Source organism: Rhinolophus sinicus, chromosome 5, assembly GCF_057876585.1.
Source record: "Rhinolophus sinicus isolate RSI-liver-muscle chromosome 5, RSI-T2T, whole genome shotgun sequence".
Lineage (NCBI taxonomy): Eukaryota > Metazoa > Chordata > Mammalia > Chiroptera > Rhinolophidae > Rhinolophus > Rhinolophus sinicus.
In genome coordinates, this window is record NC_142505.1 from 9,516,514 (window position 1) to 9,541,918 (window position 25,405).

Consider the following 25,405-nt stretch of genomic DNA (forward strand, 5'->3'; position numbering starts at 1 on the left):
ATAATACTCTAAATAAATTGGAGATCACAATTTTTCCTTGAGCATTATAGCTAAGCATTTTCTACTTTATTGCAAATACTGAGTTTAAGAAATACATTAATTTCCCATTGCGTAGATGTATTCTCATTTACTTGCCCATTATCCTGTTTGGGGGACACTTAAATTGGTGCCAAATTTTTGCTTTTAAAGACATTTGCCATGAATAAAATTGCGAGTGATGACTTAACATCAATTTGTAAGTTGGGTAAACAGAAAAAGTATGGAAACTCCTAATAGAAAAGATGACTAATTGGTCTAGAGTGTAGAAAAGATTAATTTGAAACCTTTCTCCTAGACTCACGAATGAGAGTTAAATAACTAAGGGTATTTTTGTCTTGTTTCACATTTTGGCCATCAAAATAAACCTCGTGGACAGAATGCTGATTGGGAGTCAGGACCCCTGGTTCTCTGATGGTTTTGCTTCTCTCTGTGTGACCTTGGGCAGCCACACAGCCCCTCAGGACCTGATAACCTGGGCGAATGAGACGGTGTGGCCCTGGGGCTGCCTGCTGCCTGCCCGGCTCCCTGTCCTGAGCCCTCACCTTTGTAAGCAGCTCTTCATTAAGCGTTTCTCAGTCAGCATGTTTGAGTTGCCATCTGTTTCCTGAGTCACATAGCAACCTGGGGACACAGCTCTCCAGTCTGTGGGCCAGGGCCACTGGTGGCAGGGCCTGGAGCAGAAAGTGTGTTTGATGCACAAGCGTTTGATTCAAAACGATTGATATTTCTTTTCCACACAACAGACGTGGAAAGATAATATAAAAATCTTGTTAAGAAGGACGAAAGCAAGAAAGAAAGAAAAGAAGGAAACTAATTCCAAGGGGCTGAACAAGGTGATAGTATGGTATTGTTTGTATAAAAATAAAATAGACAGCCAGATACACATGATATGTATTAAAAAAAAAAAAAAATGAGGCACTCAGGACTCGGAAAGCAGCAAAAGGCTACACAATCGCAAAAGATGTGGATGCTCATTGGTCCCCCGATAATCACTTCATATTAATATAATAATTAAAACAATTAAGATAGTCACAGGTAAGAGCTGGCTCGCTGAAGAGGTCACCTGGTAAATGACATAGGCAAGGTTGGACGAAGGAAGCCAGTTTCCCCAAATGCTCCCTTGGCCCCTGGGCTGACCTGTGACTGAGAGCCCCCACCCCACCCCATCAACACACCTGGAGAAGGGAGAGAGGGGGTGAGGATAGGGAGGAAAGAATATGAGAAAAAGAGAGAAACAATGGCCATCTTTTGAACAACCAGACGATTTTGGCCGTTTTGATGATGTTTCCTTCAGGATGAGCTTTGTAAAGTTACAGTCTTTAAAGGCAGCCTGCCTCTCTCCATGTCTTTCTGTCTCTTAGCAGCTCAGAAAGGCAAGAGACTGTCCTGCCTGGGATGAGACCTGAGGCCCCTGGTCTCGGGGAGGACTTGGCACCAGAGTCCCCCATTACCTCCCCCACTGAAAATAACCTCTCCAACAATCTGACAAGTCTCTGGAGCAAACCTACTGAACGTGCTAAGGCCCTGGGCGGGAAGATAAGAAAAAGCAGAGTCAATATTTTCACAAGTCTTTTTCTTATCTGGTGGGATTAATCTTCGGTGACAGAGCAATTAAATTGGACAGAACATGTGGAGAAAAATGAATATGAAGCAGACGTCTGAATTACAAGGGAAGAGGTGGAAACTGTGGGGAGAGCCTGGCGTGGACAGCGTCCTGCTCAAGGCAGCACACCCTGGAAGACAGCCAGTCTCCTGCAGCCTGAAGGCCATGGCTTTTGAATCTTCTGGCACCATTTTGACAGGCTCCTCCATTCGAGAGGCTGGGCTGGCTGGAGGAGACTCACTTTCTTGCTTTTCCCTCTGCACCTTCCAGCTGGAGTCCATAACTGCGAGCAGCAAGCCAAGGCCAGCCTGACCACAGGCCACAGTTTGCTCCAGGAAATTGTTCTGCTGTCCTCCTACCTATGGCCTCCTGCCATCATTAGGGACTAGGCTAGCCAGTGTCTCCGAGTCTTTTTCATTTCTGAAAAATGACTCAGGAAATGAGATTAAAATGTTGTCTTTCTAATAATAGCTAATGCTTTAGAGTGGTTGCCAGATGCCAGGTACAGTGCTCAGTACTTTTACATGTACTATCCCATCTGATCCTCACAACAACCCTAGCAGGTAGATGCTGTTATTTATTCCCAATGTATAGGTGAGGAAACAGGCACAGAGAGGTTAAGTGACTTGCCCAAGGTCACACAGCAGGCTAGATTTGAAGCCAGGCAGTCTGGGAGTGTGTATCCTGCAGGACAATAGCACATCTCTCCACTGATAAAGCTGATCAGAGGACTCAGCTTAGATCTGTGGCCCAGGGGCTCATTAATACATCACTCTTGAATTAGACTGGCCTAGCCCATCAGTCATGGCTAGCTATGCCAGAAGAGGGTAGGGGATGGGCTCAGGAGCGCATCTCACAGAGGAGCAGAGGACACCTGCACCCCAAAGACAGACAGTCACAGCCCAGAGCAGAGCGTGCTGTAGCACCCACAGTGGGCGAGGGGTGAGAGTGTGACTCCAGCACCAGAGGGAGGGTCTCACCCTTGAGTATATGTTAGAATAGTTGTAAGCACTGAGCTAAGTTCTGTGGGGAGGTCACCCTGATAAATAAAAAAAAGATTCTTGCCAGCCACATAACCAGAAACTTTGCATTTCATCAATTCTAAGATGTATATTTTAAAAACTTGAAACATCTCTGAAACTGGGGTGTATCTCAAGTCGTTACCCACCAGTGGCAGACCTGGATGGCTGCCGGGCCTGTACATGCTCATACTTGGCCATAACTGTTGAAAACAATCCGACATGAATCAGATCAGGTCTTGAGGTTCAACTACAAGTTTATAGGAACTGTAGAGGGTAAAGGAACGTGTTAAATCACAACCAGATTCCGAGAAACATTACAGGACAAATGACCTGTTTTCTTCAACAAATAACTTTTGAGAGAAAAATAAGAGGGAGAGGGGACTCTATGGATTAGAATAGGTTTAAAACACGTACCATGGACTTAGTGATTCTCTTTCAAGGAACAGAGCAGGGCAAGGGGCAGATAGTAACATCATGGTGGGGAAGCCTGGAGACACCCTTTCACTAAGTGATGAGAAGGTGAACACCCCAGTGACGTCATGGGGATGTCACCCACCCAATAGGATGCGATAAGTAGAGTGCTCCACCTCTGTGGTGTTCTTACCCAAAACCCACATCTAATCATGAGAAAAGCATCAGACACACCCAGATTGGGGGACATTCTACAGGACACCTGGCCTGTACTCAAGACTGTTAACGTCATGAAAAACAAGGAAAGACTCAAAAACTGTCACACATCACAGGAACCTCAGGAGACATGACTTCGTTTTGACAAATGTATCACGGTATGTAAGATGTTAACATGAGAGGAAGCTGGGTGAAGAGTGCATGGTATTTCTCTGTGTTATCTCTGCAACTTTTCTGTGAATCTGAAATTATTCCAAAATAGTTTATTTGATTAAAAAAGACATAACCAATTACAATACAAGAAGCATGGTTTCATTTTGATTCAGACAACTAAACTGTTAGAAAGGGTATTGATGAGACATTTGTAAAGTTGCACACTGACTAGACATTTGATGCTATTAAGGTATCACATCCATTTAGTTGTAGGTGTAATGATGGCATTGTTTTCCCATATGATCCAGCAATTTCACTCTGGGTATAGACACGAAGAATTGAAAGCAGAGTCTCAAACAGATATCTGCACACCCATGTTCATAACAGCATTATTCACGATAGCCAAAAGGTGGAGACAATCAAAATGTCCACTGATGGATGAAAGGGTAAACAAAATGTGATCTATCCACACATATAATAGAATGTTATTCCGCCTTATAAAGGAAGGAAATTCTGACACGTGCTATAGCATGGATGAACCTTGAAGACATACTAAGTGAAACAAGCCAGACACAAAAGACAAATATTGTGTGATTCCATGATTCTATGTACCTATGAGGAACCTGTATGAATAGGCAAATTCATAGAGACAGGAAGTAGAATGGTGGTTCCCAAGGGCAGGGGGAGGGACAATGGGGAGTTGGTTGATGGGGACAGAGTTTCAGTTTGGGAAGATGACAAGAGTTCTGGAGATGGACGGTGGTGATGGCTACACAACAATGTGGATGTACTTAATGTCACAGAATTGTACACTTGAAAACGGTTAAAATGATAAATTTTATGATATGTATATTTTACCACAATAAAAAAAGACCCCCAATCTTTTGGAGATATACACTAAAATGTGTTGCTGATGAAATGATACGATCTCTGAGATTTGTTTCAAATAAGGCAGGAAGTGGTAAGAGTAGGTTATTGGGTGAGGACTGGACACGAGATGAAAACTGTTGAAGCTGAATGATGGGTCCATGGGGCTTTCTAATTCTATTTTCTCTATTTTTGTGCATGTTTAAAGTTGCATGAGGAAAAAAAACAGGACAATAAATGTAAGACAATAAACCACAGTGACAAAGGAGATGAGGCCAGCCTCAGTTTCCCCACTGTCCCTGAGTCAAGCAGCCTGTGTGCCCATCCCCAGCTGCAGCGCCACAGCAGCTCAAGGAGGGAGAGCCCATGCCCATGGGACAGAGCAGGGAAGTCCTCCCAGAGGAGGCATTTGAGCTGCCGGAGGATATGGATAGGATCCTTCACCCCTTAAGTGACAGTGGGGTGGGAGGTTCCTCCAGGCAAAGGCGGTGGCTTGGGTGTTGCTTGGTTAACCCTGTGTTTGCCTGTCCCGGCAAAACCAGCAACATCCGATAGGCCTGCTCAGCCAGGTCTCGGCCCTGCCCAGCTGCTGAACCAGTCTCAGAGCCTCGGCCCTCAACCCTTCCCTCCCCTCTTCCTTCTGAAGCCATCTTCCTGTCACCAGACCTGGTGTAACCAAAGGTAGGGACTTGGTCCATGCTGGGGAGAAAAGTTTCAGCAGAGCGGTGGGGATGGAAGCCAAGCTGTGATGGGCTGACGTTAGAGGTGCGTGGCAGCGTGGTGAGTGGATGTTGGTGCCCGATGTGCTGGCAGAGTCGGGCCAGGACTTTAAGGAAGGAGAGTTCCTGGGCTCCTGGATGGACACCTGGCTTCTGCTCTGAAGGTCATTTGCATTGTGACTTGACTGTATCGCATCTCTCTGCGACTCCGCCCAGATGAGTTCCAAGGCCTCCAGCTCCAAGGCCTCCAGCTCCAAGGCCTCCAGCTCCATGGCCTCCAGCTCCAAGGCCTCCAGCTCCATGGCCTCCAGCTCCAAGGCCTCCAGCTCCAAGGCCTCCAGCTCCAAGGCCTCCAGCTCCATGGCCTCCAGCTCCAAGGCCTCCAGCTCCATGCCTATATGACTTGATTCCCTGTCCAGGGGGAAGAAAATCCCTAAAAGCATTATTAAGACTGTTTTCCTCCCCAAATCCAAGTGAAAACAGAAAAAAACGAAGCAAGTCTGGCAGGCAGGGGCCTGACGTGGGTATGGGTCATATCCGAGGGTGGTGTCCTCCGGGGAAGGGCAGGGTCTGGCTTTCTTCACCCTGCGGGCACGTGACTTGCACATGCTTAAGGGAGTAAAGGGGAGCTTTATCTCCAGCTCTGCTTTTGCTCTCATTTTGCCCCTGGCATTTTACCTTCACCTCCTAGGTGGCACAATTTAGGGAGGTGATGGAGTGTGGGTCCCTGGGCTCCAGGTAACTTCAGGGTGATGACAGAAGGTGCTCGCTGCCTCTGGCGAGTTCCTGAGTCATGCAGATCCTCAAGTTCCTGAGTCACGTAGAATCTCACTCACTCAGCCCCCATCCACAACACCATGGTTAGCTGGTCCCCGAGGACTTTCCTTATTTGTCTTACTCATCTGGAGGACTGAAATTGCACCATGAGATTCCCCCTGGGGCAATGTACCTGGCAAAGTAATCATCCCCAGGAACACCCATCTCAGCCCCAGCTCATGGCAAACTCCGTCTCCAGGTTCACACAGGGGCCTCTGCCCAAACCATGCCTGGGCCCTTTGCTCCCTCAGGCAGTAGTTGGCATCGCAGTGACAGTAAGGGCTGTCCGTGCACTGAAAGAATCTCCACCTTGTTGACTTGTTTAATCACTTGGAAAGCAATGTCTGAGAAGCTGCAGATTCACAGCTGTGACTCCCTCCGTTTGTTCAAACCAGATGAAGTCCTGGCCCGTCGCACAGGCCAGGGTGGCTGCCAGGTACCTGGCGTGGGTCACAATGGCCTCATTCTGGAGCTGACCCTTTCATGCTTGAATGAGATCCTAAAGAAGTTTGTCTCCAGACTTCTCTTTCCGGAACTCTCTCTTCCAGCCCTGTGGCTTCCACCCCCACCAAGCTGATACCCACTCCTTTCATGCCAACCTCCTGGACAAAGGCAAACTCAGCCAACTTTATTGTGAACTTACTATGTGCTAAATGTGTCACATATATTTTCATTAATCTTTACAACGCCTTATGAAGGATGCCCTCTCATCGCCCCAGTTTACGGAGGTGGAAACTGAGGCACATCGATATGAAAGGAGTTGCGCAAGCCAGTAAGTTGCAGAGCCTGTATTTGAATCCCGGACATCTGACTGAAGAATTGGAAGTCGCTGAGCCATTCCACCTCACCCATTTAGGTCAAGTTTCTTTTTGCAGGGAACCACTTAAGTCTGCTCTCCCTTCAACATTCCATGGCGTCAGAAAAATGTCCTCTGCTTGCCTTAGGGTGAGGTTCAGTTACAAGTGACCGGAAGTCCACATCACAGAAGCTTCAAAATACAAACTTTATTTCTCTCTTGTGTGGCAATCCAGGTACATGTCCAGAGCCGCCATGCCACTCCACAGTGCAGGCTCCTGTCTCTGTTTGCTCAGCTGTATGTGGCTCGGGTGCACCTGGAGAGCACAGGTATGCTGAGGTGTGGGGTGTGTGCGTCTCGGCCAAACACCATTATTATTGGAGGATCTCATCAATAAAAGTAATGGCTCCATTTGATTTTACTCTGCCTGTCTGTTCACTTGGGAAGGACCCCCTCCCCCCCAGCCTTGACCACATGCTTTACAACTTGACTCAGTCCAGCTGCCGGGCGCTCTAAGTTGTGTGCACAGCACCCTGGTAGTTCCTTGCTTCTCCCTTGGACTGGATTTTGTGCTTCCTGTATCCAGAAGCAGATAAATCATGAAGCTACGAAAGCTCAAATGTCACTGTGCAGCCCCTTCCAAGGGCATGTGCTCACCTGGTCATAAGTTCCTTGTAAAGTTTGCAAACGCACTTTATTTCAACTGCAAAAGAAAGTTCTCCCCTCCATCACACTTCCCCTTAGGCAATGCAGCATTTGAGTGGTTGTGGGCATTTGGCGATCTGACGTCGGGGATGGTGAATGGGAGATACACTTGATTGGAATTCAGTGGGCTATATTTACAGTTAACATTCGTTTAGTAGTAGCTTCCAGCAATGCCCCTCCCACCCACTGGGCTGACTCACCAGCTGTGATGACCAGAAGGAGCAAGGCCAGAGGTGGTATCACATTTGGAGCATGTCGTACAGGGCCCAACACCCGAAGTACGTGGGCAGTGGAGGAGCAGCGATCAAGTTTGACATGGAGAGAGCCAGAAGCTAGTCCGTGGACAACTCTTCTCAACCATGAAAACTAAAATTTTAAGCAGAACATTCAGTTCTCATTATGCCTTATAAAAAATGAAGGGGTTTTCTTCTGTCAGAAATAAAGGGGTAATGAGGCATGTAAATTATAAATGTACCATACTGTTTTGTTCTTTGTATTTAATAGGAATCACACAAATAGAACTTATAAGAATTCCTGCATTTGTAGGGCACAACACTGTAGTGTTTCTATGAACAGTGAGTATTTGTGTGGATTCACATGTTTTATGCGTCTAAATGAGTCAAAACTGCATCTTAGCTTATCTGATGCATCTTGTCATGATGAAGTCTGACAGTTCCAGAAGAAACAGCAAATGCATCAACGAGGTAAAATGATCTGAAGAAATGAACTTATGTGGCAAGCAAGTTACCAGCAAGTTAATAGTAAGAATATAATGGTATTTTTCTGGATTTGTGACATTTTTTTTCAAATTTATAATCTATGTGATTTGTTTCCTCATTCTAAATAAATAATCGTTTTTTCACATTTCTATTTGTAACTCTGTATTCTTTTTCTTAAGGTGATTAAGTTTATCCCCACAAAACTGTATCCACTCCTCTCTGTGTTTCATGCATTTCTTGTTTTAATGAAACACATACTCCAGTATTTGCCTAAGAAAAACTGTGTGAGAGTTTGTTGTTTGGGGTTTTTCTGTTTTTTTCGTTTTAGGTGTTGGATGTCTTAAAGTGCCCCTTTTCTACCTTCTCACTTAATTGATAGATTGGATGGGTATAGAATTCTAAGTTGGAAGTTATTTTCCTTCAGAATTTTGAAGGTATTGCTTCATTGTCTTCCAGCTTCCACTGTTGCTGTTGAGAAATCCAAAGCCATTTTGATTTTTGTTCCTTTGCATGAGACCCATTTCTTGCCTCTGGAAGTTTACAGAATCCTCTCTTTGTTCATAGCTTTCTGAAATTTCACCGTGATGTGCCTTGATGTGAACCTATTTTATCCATCGTGCTGACACTCCATGAGTCTTTAAATGTGGAAACTGATGTTATTCAGGCCTGGGGAAATTCTTGAATTCTATCATTGAGAATGTCTTCTGTTTCTTCTGCTCTCTCTTTCTAGGAAACCCATCTCCTGAATTGAGCCTCCAATTTCCTTTACCTTTCTCTCCTATTTTTATCTATTTGGGAGATATTCCAACTCTTCTTCTTCTTTTAAATATCTACTATGATTTTTTAAAATTTCCCAAAAACTCTTTTGTGGGTCCCTGAATATTCATTTTTTATAACATGCTTTTCTTGCTTCACAGATGCAGTGTTGTCGGCTATCTAAGGAAGTTAATGAATGTTTTGGTTTGATTTCTTTTCCTTATATAGTCTCTTTCCTCGTTGCTTTTTTCTGTTTGGTTAGTTGGTTGATTTTGACGCTATCATGTTAGACACTTTGCTCAGATGTCTTGAAATCCTGATTGTCTGGTCATGTTTTAAAGTAAGAGATTAAAAATTGGTGGGGCTTATCAACTGGGAGCTTTATGGTAGGGCTCTAGTTAGCCTGTTGGTGGGGATTAATGTGTGTATTTTTTAAGTCTTGCCTCTTGGGCTGGTCAGATTACCCAGAATACTCTTTTCATCTCCAGTATGGATGGTAAAGCCCTCTCTGGTGCATTCTGGGAGGCAAGTAGGGGCCAGGGGTCTGCGAACCTTAGCATTTAGAATGCATATGCTCCCTTTCTCTACCTATTTTTCAGAATGTTTCCTAGGTTTTCCTCAGCCCAAATCCCTCAGTTTTAACTCTCTAGAAAACAACACTTGAGACTTCTGCTGGGATGAAGGAGGGAGCAGTTGCCCAGCCACAGGGAATGGAGGACAGTTTCCAGGAATCTCACTGTCATACTTCTCAGACAGCTTTCTCCCTGGCTTCGTTTTAGCCCCTCCCTCACCCTCTTAACCCAGAATACTTTGTGCTGCTAGTTCCTGAGTTGTTTTTTGATGTTGTTGTTATTGTTTCTGTTAGTTTAGTTTTGTTTTTTAAAGAATCCCACTGTATAAATCATGTTATTTCTCTATTTCCCCCACTACTGACTTAGGGTTCTGCTGTCTCCAGGCTCCTAAGTCAATTACCACTTATGCATCTGCTTTCCAGCTTCCAAGAAGATTTTGCTGTTGTTTTCTCTCTTTTCTCCCCATCTTTGTAGGCTTATGCCTTTTCTTTCTTTCTTTTTAAATCCCTGTTTTGTAGCTTTTGTAGGGTTTCTGGAGGGGTCAAAATCACATGGAACAGTCTGTTCCTAAACTCACCCTTTAATAGTATAACATCACCAGCAAGCTGAGGGAAACCCCCTTGAGCAACTTGAGAAAACTGAGTAATTAGCTCTTTTAACTCGCTTTAGCCTGAAGTGTCCCAATATGTTCCTTCATTGTTTACTGCAATAAAATGTTACTTATATTAGACAAAACAAAAAACAGCAAAAAAACCTCACCCTTTAATCTGTCTTTCTTTCCCCCTAGCAACAGACTGTAGCTGCCTGAATTTTTTTCTAGTTCAGAAATAATCTTTTAAAATTGACTCCTTCCATTCAGCCATATTTGTAAAGACAAACCATTTCCACACCTTGGCAAAGCTTGCTCACACTCCACTCCAGGAACCAAGACATCTTGACTTCAACTACGTATAATAGTTAGGTTGTCATGCAAAGGATACTGAGATGCCTCCCTTTTCTTTTTCTTTTTTTTTTCTTTTTTTATCTCTTTCTCTTTGTTGCCATTGTCTGGGACCATCACTAATCCTTCACATCTGAGAATTATTGACTCTTTAGTCATTTACAGAAAGTTAATTTCATTATCCCAGGGAGGCCAGTTAAGTAAACTTTGGAGAAATGAAATAACTTGTTCACTAGGTTTAAAGTTGTCAAGCAATATTTCTAATATTTTCAATTCAACACTGTCACTCTATATCATTATTTTTATTATGATTATCGTTATTATTATGTGTGGGAAACAATGGTGTTATGAATGCTAGGAAAAGATGCTGGGGTATAGATGCCTGCTTAGAATTAGAAAAAAACAAAATCTGCTTTCACTCTCCTTTAGCACAAACAGTTTTAAAGGATGTTAGATTTATTCAAGATTTCTTTCTCTTGATGAATTTTCCTTCGATTCTGTGGGCGAGCCTCCCCACTTTTCTCATCCTTTTCCTTCTCTAGGATGGAGTTCCCTCATCTATCTGCCTGATGAGGAAAGTGGACTATGAGATACACTCTGAGGTCCCCTCAGTTCACAATCCAGTGCCTTCCATAGGTTGAGGCTGGGTAGCGTCATGTCCCACACAGTTTGGACATCTCTGCCTCCCTCATGGACTGTGGGCTTCCTGAGGGCAGTTTGCTTTATTCTCATCATTGAAGACACAGAGAAGGAAGGAGGTGAAGTTCCTAAGAAATGATGTATCACTGTTGTTCAATGAGAGTAGGGATAGCCTGAAGAGGCTCAGTTTCCCCAAGAATTAAACAGAAGTTGGGGGTGGATTATAGACTGATGCTCTTGCACATGATCTGGTTCCTGTGTCCATCCTCCCAGGTTGTTCTGGTGACTCTGGCCCAGCTTCTGGCTGCCCCCAGGCACAGGTAGCCCCAGGGAGTCCATGGAGTCATTTTGGAAGAATAATGGTCTGCTAGCTGAGAGTCCCCAACCATCCGCTGCCGCTTCCTGTGGCCCTGCGACCCTGGACTTGGTGTGTAGCCTACAGAACCGAAAGAGAACCCACAGAAGCCAGAGACAGGAGGTACCCCTGCAGGTGGGAGGAGGGAAAGGAGCCCTGTGCCATTGATTTTTTTGCAGCCCAACTACTGGCTTAAATGCCCACCGTCCACACCACACGGAGTACTCCACTCACAACTCAAGAAAGGGCCCTTTGTGGACCTGTTTGGGTTTCTTCTCTTGGCCCTTTCCAATCTCGTGCATTTATTCACTCACTCATTCGTTTGTCCTTCATAAATTTAACAAAGCCGTTCCATCTGTGGAAAACCCTTCCTGTCTTGTCAAATCCTGCCTCTAAATTACTCACTGGCCTGGAGACCCGGGGCAGGTTGCGTAACTCGGCATGTCTGTTTCAGCCGTAATGTGGAAGGGTTGCTGTGCACGTTAGAAATGCTGCAGATGGAGCGCCTGGAGGAGGCTGCCGGCTCCTAGTCCTGCAAAGAGCAGCTATGGCACCGGCTTTAAAACCCAGTGAGCCTCCACCCAGGTCAGGTAGCAGAAGAAAGAGAACAGAGGAGGAAGCCAGAGCTTGGGTGATCTACAAAAATTCCCTGCAAAATGGGGAGCACTTTGGCCTTCTTCTTCAGGACCGCGAAGGGAAGGCAGACTGGCTTCCGCCAAGCAGGACCTTCACGCCTTCAGACAAAAAGACCTGATCACTCTCGGCCTTTAGAGGGAGGTAAAGCCCGGGAAGGTGGGGACAAGTCCCAGCATCCCGGGCGGGAAAGGCGGGTGCTGAAGCAGGAAGGGGAGGAGGGAAGAGGGGAGGGGAAAGGTCCCGCCAGCTCCAGTTCCCTTGGCACAGGGCGGTGCCCAGGACTACCCGCCCGCACGCAGGTGAGCGAGTCGGGGCGGGGCGCCGCGCAGCCGGTTCCAGGCTCGGGCGCCCACGGTCGCCGCTCCGAACCACCGGCCACAGTCGCTTTCCCCACCACGACCGAGGATCCTCGGAGCCATGGCCGGCCTGAACTGCGGGGTTACACTCGCACTGCTGGGGGGCCTGTTGCTGGGCGCCGCGCTCCTGCCACGCCGAGCGGGTGAGTGCGGATCTGCGAGCGCGCGCGGCGCTGAGTGGCCGAATGGCCGGCTAGCCTGCGTCAGGCGGGGAGGGGACGAAGGTGCGCCGGGCGAGGAGGGTGCAGAGTAGGAGCGGGGACAGCCCCGTCGGGATGCACAGATGGCGCGGGGTTCCCGGTACTTCCCGGCCTCGGGGCGCGCCGCGTCGGGCACGGTGGCGGTACCCTCCTGGATTCCGAGCGACCTCGACCTGGGCGCAGGCCGGGGCACGTGGGAATGTCCCCGAGCCAGGAGACCCGCAGTCGAGAGGATGAGCCCGACGCCGACCCAGAAAGAGAAAAGAGCGCGCGGAAGGGGAGCCTCCGGACGCCCGAAGTGGCGCGCCGCGCGCTCCGGGTCTTTACCTGCATGACTGTGGGCTCCGGGCAGGCTGGGCGTGGGAGGGAACTTTGCTCTCTGGCCCACCCTCTACCTCCTCGCCTGGGCCAGGGAGAAGGTGCGAGGAAAGTTTGCGCCTCAGTATCCCATCGCATCGCCTCTTCCGTCCGCTCCATTCTCGCGCCCCTGAAGTTCAAGAGCATGAATAGAAGAGGAAAGCGCCGAGGCCCCCCCATGCCCCTGCCCCTCGCACCTGGTGTAGTGAACTTTGACGCACCAGGGGGCCGGTAGAGCCTGGCGTCCCTGAGATATGTGTGAATTTCGAGCTGTTCCCGTTGGAGGAGGGACCACCGCATCCCAGTTGTCTGTGTTTCCAAGTTGGGGGGGGGGGGGGCGCAAGGAGGTGCCCCGTGGGTGCTGGAAGTATCAAGACAGTAAATAACCTGGTTACTTGTCAGAACTTGAGGCCTTTCCTGAGACTAGCACAGGTTTGGTGTTTTGTAAAGAGCTATCCAGGAAGCGATTTGGGTCTTCGATTATTACCCTTTGCTGAATCTAAGGGGGGCGTTTGTATTTGACAGGTAGGTAAATTAGGATACATTAAATTAAGGAATAAAACTGAGCGGGTGAGGTGAACTTGGGCCTTTCGGTAACTGCCATCATAAATCCGAGACAGGAACGCTTCCTGGTTTCTTTCTCCTACAGCATCAGGTGACATACTTACTGCTGCCAAGTACATAGAACATTGTAAGGTGGCCTTTAAAATATTGCGTGCATATTTACTGTCATTTAAGACTGAGTTTTCAAGATTGCCTTTGAAGAAAAATGTAAGTTTCAGAATAAAGAGTAATTTAATGAGTGAAAATGTGTGTGAGAAAAATGTGTGATCAAAGCATTACTAATGACAAGGATAGCCTGTCCTGAACTGGCTTCTGTTACCGGCTGATTTCTCCCTGTGGCCTGGAAAGGCAGGCATTTGGCCTCCAGTAGCTCCAGTGGAGTCCCTTCCAGGAATTTCTTGACTGTGGGAGCCATATCTCATGGTTCCGTGTATAAATACAAGGAAGCCTAAAAATTTTTCCATTTCCCATTCTTAGCTCCTGTCTGTGGTCTCAGGAGCTGGCCCGGTGAGGCTACATTGCCAGACTTAACTGAGGGATATGGCTTTGTGATTGGAGCATTCGCCTAGTCCCTCTGCTTTGTTGAGGTCTTGGGGTTGGCTCCCGTGGGACCTTTGAGAAGTTACTGGTGTCGGTCCTCAAAGGGTGGAGAAAGCCAGAGTGAAAATGAAGTTGGCCTCACGGCAGAGCTGAAGAGTAAAGGAAAGTTTGTGTCTTGGTGTGGTGCATTTGTGTGAGTTTGTTTTTCTTACCAGCTCCCCCACTTCCAAGAGTGACGGACTGGTTACGTTGGAATCATAGCCTTATTAAAACCTCAACTTGGTGGCTTTCCAAGAACCACTCAGATACCAAAGTCAGGGTCAGTGACCCCACTCTTGCTGCCATTGCTTTGTGCCAGAAATGTGAGCAGACATCAGATGAAGTGTTTGCTCACCCTGAGTGTGTGTTCGTCATTCTTCAAATATTGAGGAGCTGCTGGCTATTGTCTGGAATGTGTAACTGGCAGGACTGATGAGTCCCACCCTCCCCCTCACCCCCACAGGTTTGCATGACTTGGAGTCAGAGGGTTCACCTCAGATGCTGCCCTTTCGTCTTTGATGACTGTACCTTGCCCCCCTCACACACACACAACCTTTCTAGGGGTTCTCCCAGGCTTCAGTGTGGGGGAAGGAAGTTGAAAACAGTAATTAAAATATTTTAAGTAATATTAATATATAGTTGTTGTAGAAAAATTGGCAATAAATATGAGTATAATCAAAAGGGGGAAAAATCATCTGTGAGCAAACCATCATGGTCATTTTGGTGCACAGTCTCAGTGTGTGTAAAATGAAAAATGAGACCATGCCCTTATCCAGTCCCCTGTTGTTGGACAATTAGGTTGCTTTTCATTTTTCCTATTAAAAATAGAACATGTCCAACAATAGGAGACTGCATATATCAATTTTGATAGGTCTGTTCAGTGAAAAGACATTAAAAAGTATGTAGCACAGGTTTCATAACGACTTGAAATGATGTTGCCTTTGTGTCAAGGTTATAAAATAGTATAAGCTGGATTGTCCCATTTTGATATATCTGAGAGTGTGTTCTTGCGGTTGTATTGTTCTGCGCATTCCCAACTATTTTGTCCAGCTAAAATTCTGGAAGTAGAATTGCTGGGATGAAGAACAGAGAAAATGTTAGGGCGTTTACATATTTCCACGCTGTCCTGTGGAGAGCTTGTCCTGTTGTTCTGGTGTATATTCGGGCCAACAGTGTGAATGCCTGTTTTCTACACTCTCCCAGGCTGTCATCATTGTTGTTTCACTAGCATCTATGGAAGAAGCATTTACCTCCCTCTAGTTCACAAATGTGTTCATGGATATTCAAGAATCTTAGGAGCACCCCAGCTAGATGGTACTGATAGTCCCCAGTGTTTATTTTGCCAAAAGAAAACAGAACTGAGTCCTTTGGCTTATAACACAAGCCTCACCTGCGATTTTGCCCGGCAGTGCTGACCTGGTTTTGAACAGGGGGGGTGGGCAGTGTGCAGGGTTTGCGGGTCAGAATGGCCTGATTGAGGTCAAGGTGGGTGGATGCTGTGGGGAATGAAAAGACCCCTGACGTGGGAGACGGCTAAGGCTCTCTACCTGGGTGATAAGAAAAATTCACACCCTTTAATTATCATTCTAAATTATAAAAATTATCCCACAATCAAATTATTTCAGACCACTTCCTACAACCTTGTAATTAGCCCATCACCTTCTCCTGGGCAGCTGGCAACATTCTAGACAACTAGGCAAGGAGAGCCAAGTTCCTTTCCTCACCTTCTTTGTAGCCTTGGGTTTGTATCCAGTACATCCGTTTTTAAAATTACTCACTCCCAGTTGTCACAGCTAACACATAGCGAGCATCTGCTCTGTGCCAGGCACTCTTCTATTTTACAGAAGACATCACTTCTGGATTGCCAAACCACTTACAGTGTTCTTCACGAACAGTTGATTTGTGTGGAGTAACATACTGTACCTTTTTCGCTGATATTCCCGGCACCTCCACTTGGTCCTGTCACTCTACCTATTATATTGGAAATGTAAGTCACAACTTTCTTCCCATCATTTTGTTTAAAACGTTGCGTTGAGGGGCCAGCTGGGTGGCCCAGGTGGTTGGAGTGCCGTGCTCCTAATGCCGAGGTTGCCGGTTCGATTCCGACATGGGCCAGTAAGCTGTGCCCTCTACAGCTAAGATTGTGAACAACAGCTCTCCCTGGAGCTGGGCTGCTGTCAGCAGTGGAGGTTGGCGTGAGTGGCTGGCAACCATCGTGGGCTGCTGTGTGCTGACTGCCTCAGCCCCGGGGTGTGCAAGGCTCATAATACCAGCATGGGCCAGCGAGCTGTGTCCTACATAACTAGTCTGAGAAACAACAGCTTCAACCGGAGAAGGGGTGAGGAAGGAAAAAGGGGGGGGAAATGTTGCATTGTGTTCAGAGAGATAAGTATACATGTTTCCTAAATAGATATAGGCCAAAAATAACTTTGGAGGATGAAACCGTTAAGATCTGCAGTGTTTGCATAATAAAAACTAAGGTTTTTTTTTTACTGAGAAAATGTAAACCGAGGAGGTGATCTTGTGTAGTAGACCTGCTAGTCATTTAGCTCTCCATCCTCAAGCAAGTACTCTTAGTGCCTCCCTGTATAGAGAGACACAGAGAGGTGAAGTAATTTTCCCAGGGTTACCCAGTTGGTGTGTAGTGATGCTGAGGTGGCAGCCCAGGGAGCCCGACCCCAGTGCATGTGCTGTGCCCCTGTGCCAGGTGGGCATTTGCTAGTCTTAGAGGCAGTGTCTGCACTCCAGACGTTTTCTTTCATTTAAAAATAAAAATCAGTACTTACTGAGTACTGTGTTCATATTTGTTCTAGGGATGCAGATGTGCTTTTAAATATTCAGACAATTTAAAAACTGTATTTCGAAAAAGAATTACCTGTACATGGCAACAAAACGATGTGTAGGAAAAGGTATTCCCCTTCCATCTCTGACCCCGGGCCTCTTCCCAGAGGCAGCCACGGTTTCTTGTGCATTGTTCCTGAGCAATTCTATGCATGTAGACGTTTATAAATATATCACCTTCTCTACACAAGCAGGCTCATATAGTGTACAGTATAGGATGTCCCCATATGCTTCTTGGTTTTTTTCATTTATCAATCCATCTTGGTGCTCACTCCGTATCAGAACATAAGGAGTTGTCACTTTCTTTTTGACAGCTGCGTAATCTCTGTTGTGGTGGGAATGTCAGGTTGTATTTAAGCAGCCCCTTACTGATGGCTTGTTTTCAGTCTCTTGTTACTATAAGTACAGCCTCAGTGACCATCTTTGCCGTTGACTTTGTTGGGTGTATGGACAAGTTTCGATGTAGGTGGAACTCCTGGAGGAGGAATTCCTGGGTAAAAGGGTTTGTGCAGAAAGTGCCAAAGAAAAATGGAGGAAAGTGAGTCACAGGTGAAGCAACTTGCCCCAGGTCCCAGCTAATAAGTGGTGGTGCTGTGAGTCTGGGCAGTCTCGTTTCAGAGTGCAGGCTCTTAACCCTACACTGCGGTTCACTGCGTCCTTTCATCTTTCCATTTGAAACTAACACTAAGCTTTAGGTGAGGGAAGTGTTTTGGTTTTCCTTTCAAATGTTTACTTTTGGTCAGGTGATCAGAATGTGCACTACGTATCAAGAAGACTGAAGACAGGCGTGGGTTCTGGTAGTTTCTCCTGTTTTATGTTGATGAGTAATTTGTTCTTACTGACTTTTTACATTTATGAATCGAATAGTTAAGGTGTCACACACTTTAAGCTGCGGTAACACACCCACCCAAATGTGTGTGATGACTCAAAAGCAATAGATGGTTATTTCTTGCTCATATAAGAGATCCCAAACAGGGTATCTCCTCCGAGCAGGGATCTGGGCACCCAGCCTCCTGCCATTTTCTGGCTCCACCAGCGTCACCAGGTGGCTTCTGTGTTCACCCACATCCATGCATTCCATGTTCATCTCTGCCTTACCCAGCACCTGGGTTTTCACTGCATAGAACAAGCTCATAAGTCTCTGCTGGTCTCTGTACACGCGTGTCTTTGAAGGAGTGGGTGGGGATGTAGTGGGTTTGCAGGAATTCCACCCCATTCCCAGCAACTTTCAAGGGCATCCACAAATGATGGAGAACTGCTTGTGAACCAGTGAAAGAAGCAGGGTGTGAAGTAGTGTGTGTGTACAGTGTGACTCTATAGTCATGTTATCCTGCTGTCTTTCTGTCTATATCTCGCGTGAGGTTAGGATAAAAGCCTGGAAGGAAGTAGTTCACCCTGGATATACTGGTGTCACGGTGTGGCTCTGCAGAGACCTCCCATGTGAAGGACAGTTTGTTGGGAGCACTATTATCATGACAGGGACTGTGCACTGTCCTGCGTGCTCTCCCATTATAACCATGTCGCTCCACGTATATCAACTCCATTGGTTTGGTTTGGTTTTCTCTAAACAGTAACACTGAACTGGTGATAGAATACAGCACAAAATCAGAATTTGCTTCACAGACATTTCACTTCACAAACTTTTATGAAATGTAAAGTTCTTTCTTCAATGATTGCACTTAAAAAAGAATCTGCACATATCAGTTCTCTCCTGAGTGGAGCCCAAGCCAAGGGCACCACTGAAAGCTTTGTTGGTCTGACCTTGCCGGGGAGGGGCTGTCCTCTTGGACCTGCCATCCATTATGCCAGAAGGAACTGCAGCTTGACTACGAGGCCATTCAATGCCTCATTTCGGAGTGTGAACATCTTTAAATAATACATTTGCAAATGGCTTGGGAAAAAACAAGTTAAAACTGTTCCACAAGCACAGATGGTATAACTTCAAGTTTTAAATGAAGTGCAAATACTCCCTACCCTCCATGACAGAGATCAAAGTATTCTGGGTAAAATGTGTCATTTCTGCAGAAAGGTTGGAGGTGCCAATCTGCTGCCTTTATCTGGGACGATAAATGACAGGCTCCAGAAATGAGTTTTATCATGTTTCTGCTTCCAAAGATCACGCAGAGTTTGTCAGGCTGTTGTCTTTGTTTTGGGGGCGGCCCAGTTGGCCATGCGTGATGTCACATGACGCTTGGAGCCATGAGGAGGCTTCTGCAACAAGTGTGTGGTCAGCTGGGAGCTGGGCTAGGATGGTGTCTGTCCAGACACGTGCCAGATTCATCCAGATACTGGTCTGTTAGTGGTCTGCTGGCAGGAACATCGTGCTATTTCAAATAAGGATGTTTGGCTGCAACAATATTTACTCTGAGAACAATTCACAGGTGTTTTGTGAGGGGTCCCAGGACATCACGGAGGATGGAGAGGTGGTGAGAGGAAGCCCCTGAGTTGGAAGGGCTCAGGGCATCTCCTGGACCCAGACAGACACTCGACTCCTGTGCAGTGGCACGCCAGCCACGGAGGAGAGGCCACAAGCTTGCTGCTGCTCCCCCTGGAAGTCTATACTACTCCTATGCTGGAGGCTCAGGTGGCCTGGGACACTGTCTCAGGAGGACTCAGCCAGTGGCGGTGGGCCGTCCTCACGGCTGACCTCCCTGCTGACAAGTGTCCCTGGAGTTTGGCTTTGAAGCATCTCTGAGCACAGACCCAACATCTCTCAGTCACTGTTGGCTTCTAGGTTCTTGCTCACCAGTGCGTTTCTCATTTCCTCAGACCGCGCATCCCAAAGGGCTCAGATGCCTGACTGGAAACTGATGGAGGGAGAGGGACAGAGAAATGGGAGGACTTCAGCCAGAGATCTCACGGGGCTCACAGTTACCTGCCGGCTTTTTTGAAACAACCTCATTCAGACAAGCTGTGGGGTTGGACAAAGCTTGGTTCAAATCCTGACTCCACCACTTGCTAACTAGGTGATGTGGGCGAGTTACTTAGCCTGACTAAGACTCAGTGTCCTCAGGGATGGCCTCACCTGGCGGGCAGCTGGAAGTCTGAAGGAAATAAGGTCTGTAAATCACTCAGCACAGTGTCAGGCCCAGAACAGTTTCCTCAGTTAATGGTAGTTGTTCTTAACCTTTGAGTGTTTGAGTCGGGCCTGAGAAGAACATTGAGATTTTCAACAGCTGAAAATCAGAACCAGTCTGCCAGGCCAGAGTCTGTGTGACCAGGTTGCTCTTGGGAGCCGGGAGGTTGTTTTCAGGTTTCTGCTACTAGACACTGAACTTCCGTTGCTATAACAGCGCCGTTGCCTTTGGTCGCTGATGAGGACATCTGGGGGAAGTGCCTACAAGTGTAGCTGCTAGATTGAAAACTGCAAGAAATGTTCTCAGTGACTCTGGAACGAGCTTTTAAAAATTGTTTGCAAGTCTGTGTTGTACACCTGAAATGAATATAATATTGTGTGTCAGCGGTAATTGAAAAATTTTTTAAAATAATTTTAAAAAATCGTTTGCACAGGAGCTCCTACACACACACACACACACACACACACACACACACACTTCCTGTTAGCCCAGGAACTAACCAGACCAGTTTTACATAACTTACATGTCATGCCCAACTGCACGGGAGAAACGAATGAAAACGCCCCCATGGGCTTTGGGGATTACAGCAACCCTTGTAAGCGGGTGTCATAAACCGATATGAGGCTGGAGTGTGCCAGGCTGTGAAACCAGAACTGGATCTTTCTGTGGAGCCTGGCAGGGTTCCTGCCTTTAATCCCACTGAAAGAGAAGGATTGCCCAACTGGCCTGAAAGTTGCTGAGTCTTATCTGGCACTCCAGCCTTGGGCTAAATCTGTCAGGAGCAAGTTCTCAATGTTGTCAGAAAAATGGAAGACATTTTTCAAATTGTAAACAGCGCTGAGGTTGGAAGCCCACCACAACCCAGTGAACCCTTGAAATAGCATCTTCCAGCCTCCTTGGCCTCTGCCTCTGTGGGAATACAATCCAAGTCCCAGCCAGGAACCTGGGACGCAGGGAACGGTGTGTCCCACTGGCACTTTGAAACTCTAGATAAGCATCTGCTGCTCCTTGCCCTGGCAGCTGGAGACTGGAAACAACCCAAATGTTGTTAGAAGCCTGGGTAAATAAATTATGGTCCATCCAAACAGTGGGAGGCTGTGCAAACTTTTTTTTTAAATGGGATAGCTTCTCAGTATACTGATGTGGAGCGACCCCCAAGATATATTATGGTGAGGAAAACACCAGGTTCACAAGTTCACAACAGTGAGTATGGTGTGCTACCTTTTGGCAAAATGAAATGAAAAAGTAAAATAGGGGTGTCATATAGATTACAGGTACATCTTCATAGATTACCTGTGGAAGGACACATGAGAAACTCCCATCTGTGGTTGCCTCTGGCAACACCACCAGATTCAAGGTAAGACAAAGATGTTTTACTGGCCGTCTCATTTTTTTTTACTTTGTGCTTCATGTATTATTTATGTAAATGTACAATGTATTTTTCCGCTTTATTGAGGTATAACGTTCCTGCCATAAAATCGCACCAATCTCCATTGCACTATTGAGTGAGCAATCTCAAGCGCGTGGCATGACGTTTCCATCACCCCGCAGACTTCCTCCAGACCCCTTTGCCGTCAATCCCTGCCCCTTGGCTCTTGGCAACAAGTGATTTGCCTTTTAGCACCACAGTTTTGCCTTAAAAATAATTTTAAATTAAAAAAAAAATCAAATCCAGGTATGAGTATAGCAATCAATCAATAGTTTTGTTGTGTTAAAAAAACAAATTTCTTGAATGTAGATCCTAGCTTCAAAAAAGTTTACAGTTGCTTCCTGCAAGAATTTGGTTCTGCAGGAGGGGAGCAGAAGCACTAAGTCACTAGGAATCAAGGAACTAAGGACCAAAGCTGCCTTCTCCACTTGGAGCAACTTTTCCTGAAGAGCAACTTACTGTATTTTTAAATCTCTGTCCACTTTTAGGGCCTAGCACCGAATGGACCGAACAAATTTGATTTTGGCCTAGAATATCGTGAAATTATCTAGCCCAATGCTAGGTCATTTGGTAATGAATTCCATTCATTTCACAGATAGTGGAGGTCTCCTGTGCTAGATGGTGGACATACAGAGCTTTCCAGGGGCTCACTACCCAGAAGGGAACCAAGCATGTGAACCGGGGGATACAAATAGGTGGCTTGGAGGCCTTGACCCTGTTCTGCTTGATGTGTTGTGAAAAAAGAAGAATACAAAGTGTTTAGTAGGGCATGCACCCTCTGAGTCAACAAAGGCCCTTCTCACTATGTTAGCTTTGCTCGTTTATGTGACCTGCCTGGGCCCTTGAAAGCATTTGAGTTTGTGACACTGTACAGTGTGATAAGTGCAGCACAAGACATGTGTATAAGAACTGCAGCAAAGGCTGGGGATGGAGACTCGCTTCTGTAGGCAGGACAAGAGGAGGAGGAGGACAAGATGGTCTCCTGCTGTCTGAGGGCTGTGAGACGTCATAACAAAACCTTGAGATGGGCCCTGGAGCACAAGTGGGACTCTGTCGTTCATTACCAATCATCCTACAGGCTGTTTTGTTTTGATATCTATGAAAAGACAACTTGCTAATTGATCCGCCAGCTGGAAAAATGGAATTAAGTGTACTTCTTTAGTGTATGATTTATAACTGGAGACCAGCTATTGGAGCAAAGCAGAGTGTAGTAAAATGAGGATTCAATGCCTCATTACTCTGGACTTTCTAGTTGAGGTTTGTTCCAGCCTCCTCTTTCTTCCTTGGCAATATAGTACTTAGTATTAGAAACAACTCCTACTGGGAGAAAGAAATGTGGTTCCTGAAAACGAAAGTACTCTGAACCACAATCTCTCTCTCTTTCAGGAATAACCATCTACTTTTTTCCTTCCAACTGCCAACACAATGCGCTTTGGGACCAGGCTTCTCAAAACCCCCTGTCTCTGCATTCTTGGTCCCTCAACTTAGTTTTTACCTCCCTGAATTTTTGGCATAATTATGTTAAGATCCCTGGCTAGTTCCAACACTGGTACTGTCCGGGTGCCAATAATGCCCATCCTAGTTGAGATAACTTTATTCATGATGGCCAAACACCAATGATGTCCATTCTTGTTCATTTCACACCTTCCATGTCAATACCTTCCATAGCAGCCATCCTTATGGACATAACACCTTTCATAATGATTGTCCTTGTTGAATAATTTCTTCCATATATGGCCCTTCTCATTGATATGACACCTGTAATTTTGTTGACATAACACCTTCCATAAGAACCATCCTCTGATGTAACATGTTCCATAGTGGCCCTCCTCATTGACCACCTAGGGGCCATCCTGGTTCCATTGGGTGAGAAAAGCATGTTCCCCTAAGTGACCAAGAGGTTGGGCCTTCGCAGTTAAGAAAGAGGTAGACCTAAGACTCCCCCCAAGACCAGTTTCACCCTCTTTCAGCTGACACTTGCTGGAGGCTGACGTCCCAGATGGCCACTTCCTCTCACATCCTGGCCGCAGTGGGCGGATGCTGCAGTCTGTTCTTCCACTTGCCCCAAGGATGGGGCAGGACTAGGTCAGCTAGTGGTCATCCTCCAGACAATGGTAAAGGCAGAGTGTAGATTGCTGCCAACGTATCAGGAGTAAAGGTAGGGAAGGAGGTGGTAGAGATGCAGAGAGGATGGGCAGATGCCATCCCTAGTTGTCCGGGACCTGTCAGTCATGAGGAAGAGTTGGAGTATGGGCGCTGAGGGGCAAGATTCCAGGTCAGTGGAGAGGTTCATTATAGGCAGTCTTGTTTGGGATGACTGGCTTCCTTCCTACCTACGGAACATTTTCTGTGATCACAGGAGCCTCTGTTTGAGGGCAAAGGGTGGGGTGGTTATTCAGAGCGGGTATTGGGAAAACACCCACACTTCTCTCTGTGTTGGCGGTGTTGAGTGAATGGTACATGCTGAAAGAAGTCTCTTTGACATCTGCCTCTCCTTAGCTAGGATTGGGATGAGTACTTGGACCCGGGCTGCCTAGCAGCCTATGACATTGAGGGTGGCCATCTTAAAGTAGCAGCCAATGCGTGGGCTTGGGAGTCAGGGGGTCCTGAGTTTGAATCTCAGCTGTGTGCCTTCCCAGTTGTGAATTTGAAAGTTTACTTAAAGGAAATGTATAGAAAGTAGCTGGCACATGGCAAATGCTGAACAATTGGGGGCTGGTAAGTTATCGCCATCATTCCTAGATGCTGCCTCCCACCAGCCTTCAGTCTCCACCAGCCCCCACAGCCTCACACTTCTGTGCTTTTTGGGTTTTGAGGCCAGGTTTCCACTGGATCTCACCCTGATTTCTGGTTTTCACCTGAGCTGCCTACACGGCTAGGTGAAGTGACCAGCCATGAGCTCTTCTGGCCACAGCGTCACCTTCTCCCTGACCCATTCACACACCTCTCTCCCTGTCACCTTCCAGAATATGGACGCTAAAGTTTTATAGTAAATACAATGTTTTTAGACATCCTCATTGATGGACATTTCCATAAAGGCTGTCTACTTGGCATAACCCCTTCCATAATGGTAACTCAGCTCAGAGGGGGAGACCTGGTGTCAGACACAGTACCTTACACTTGTCTAAACCCTTTTTGTTGAGCAGCTCAGCAGGTCCTGCCTGGTACCCCATCTAGTTACAAGTTCCATATTCATTTTCTGTTGCTGCTTAACAAATTGTCACAAACTAGGGACTTAAAACAACACCCATTAATTAGCTCACCATTCTATAGGTCTAAAGTCCAGCTAGGCGTGGATGGGTTCTTTGCTCAATCTCTCACAAGGCTCAAATCAAGATGTTGGCCAGCCTGCGTTCTTATCTAGAGCTTGGAGTCCTCTTCTGAGCTCCCATGGTTGTAGCAGAATTTAATTCCTTGTGGCTGTAGTCTGAGGTCCCCCTTTCCTTGCTGGCAGACAGCCAAGGCAGCTCTGAGCAATTAGAGGCCACTCACATTCCCTGCCACATGGCCCTTTCCAACTGCAAAACCAGTACAGCGAGTCTCACTCATCTTGAATCCTTTTCAGACTTCAAATCTCTTTCTCCAGGAATGGCTCAGTCTCTTTTAAGGACTCATCTGATTGGGCCAGCCCCACCAGTATAAATAAAGTCAACTGGGCCACACAGCATAACACAAGCGATGTGCAATCGTATTCAGAGTCCCTCCCATGCTCAAAGGCCTGGGTCACTGGGGTCATCTTAGGATTCTGCAGACCACAGGGTTCAGAGGTTTTGGGAGCTTTGTTCCCTCTGTGGGGATGGTAAGGATCTGGCCTTCACAGCTCCGTTCTCTGTGCTCTACACATATGGTCTCTTCCCAGTACTTGAAGTCCCACACAGTTCATGTATTTGGCCTGATCTTGCAGGTGAGAAACCTGTGGTTTAGAGAGGTAAGGTAGGTGGCGTGTCTAAGGTGGCCCAGCCAAGCATGGGCCCAACCAATGACTGAAATGACCCTGCTCATGAAACAGGGAGTGGTTCTCACATCAGGTTGAGTGAT

The 25,405-nt window shown here is 46.5% G+C and overlaps 1 protein-coding gene across 3 annotated transcripts in view; it reads left to right on the top strand.

Annotated features, from left to right (window-relative positions):
• The first annotated feature begins 11,887 nt into the window (after nucleotides 1-11,887).
• The window catches only part of CDCP1 (CUB domain containing protein 1), a 49,571-nt gene continuing 36,053 nt past the window's right edge, over nucleotides 11,888-25,405 (top strand). For 2 of the 3 annotated variants that reach the window (XM_074312512.2, XM_074312513.2), the window contains exon 1: nucleotides 11,888-12,105. In XM_074312512.2, the coding sequence (XP_074168613.2) occupies nucleotides 11,985-12,105 (121 nt within the window). In that variant the 5' untranslated portion in view covers nucleotides 11,888-11,984. Of the gene's footprint in view, nucleotides 12,106-12,248; nucleotides 12,464-25,405 lie in introns of those variants that run through there. The other variant, XM_019723716.3, reaches the window with a different exon arrangement.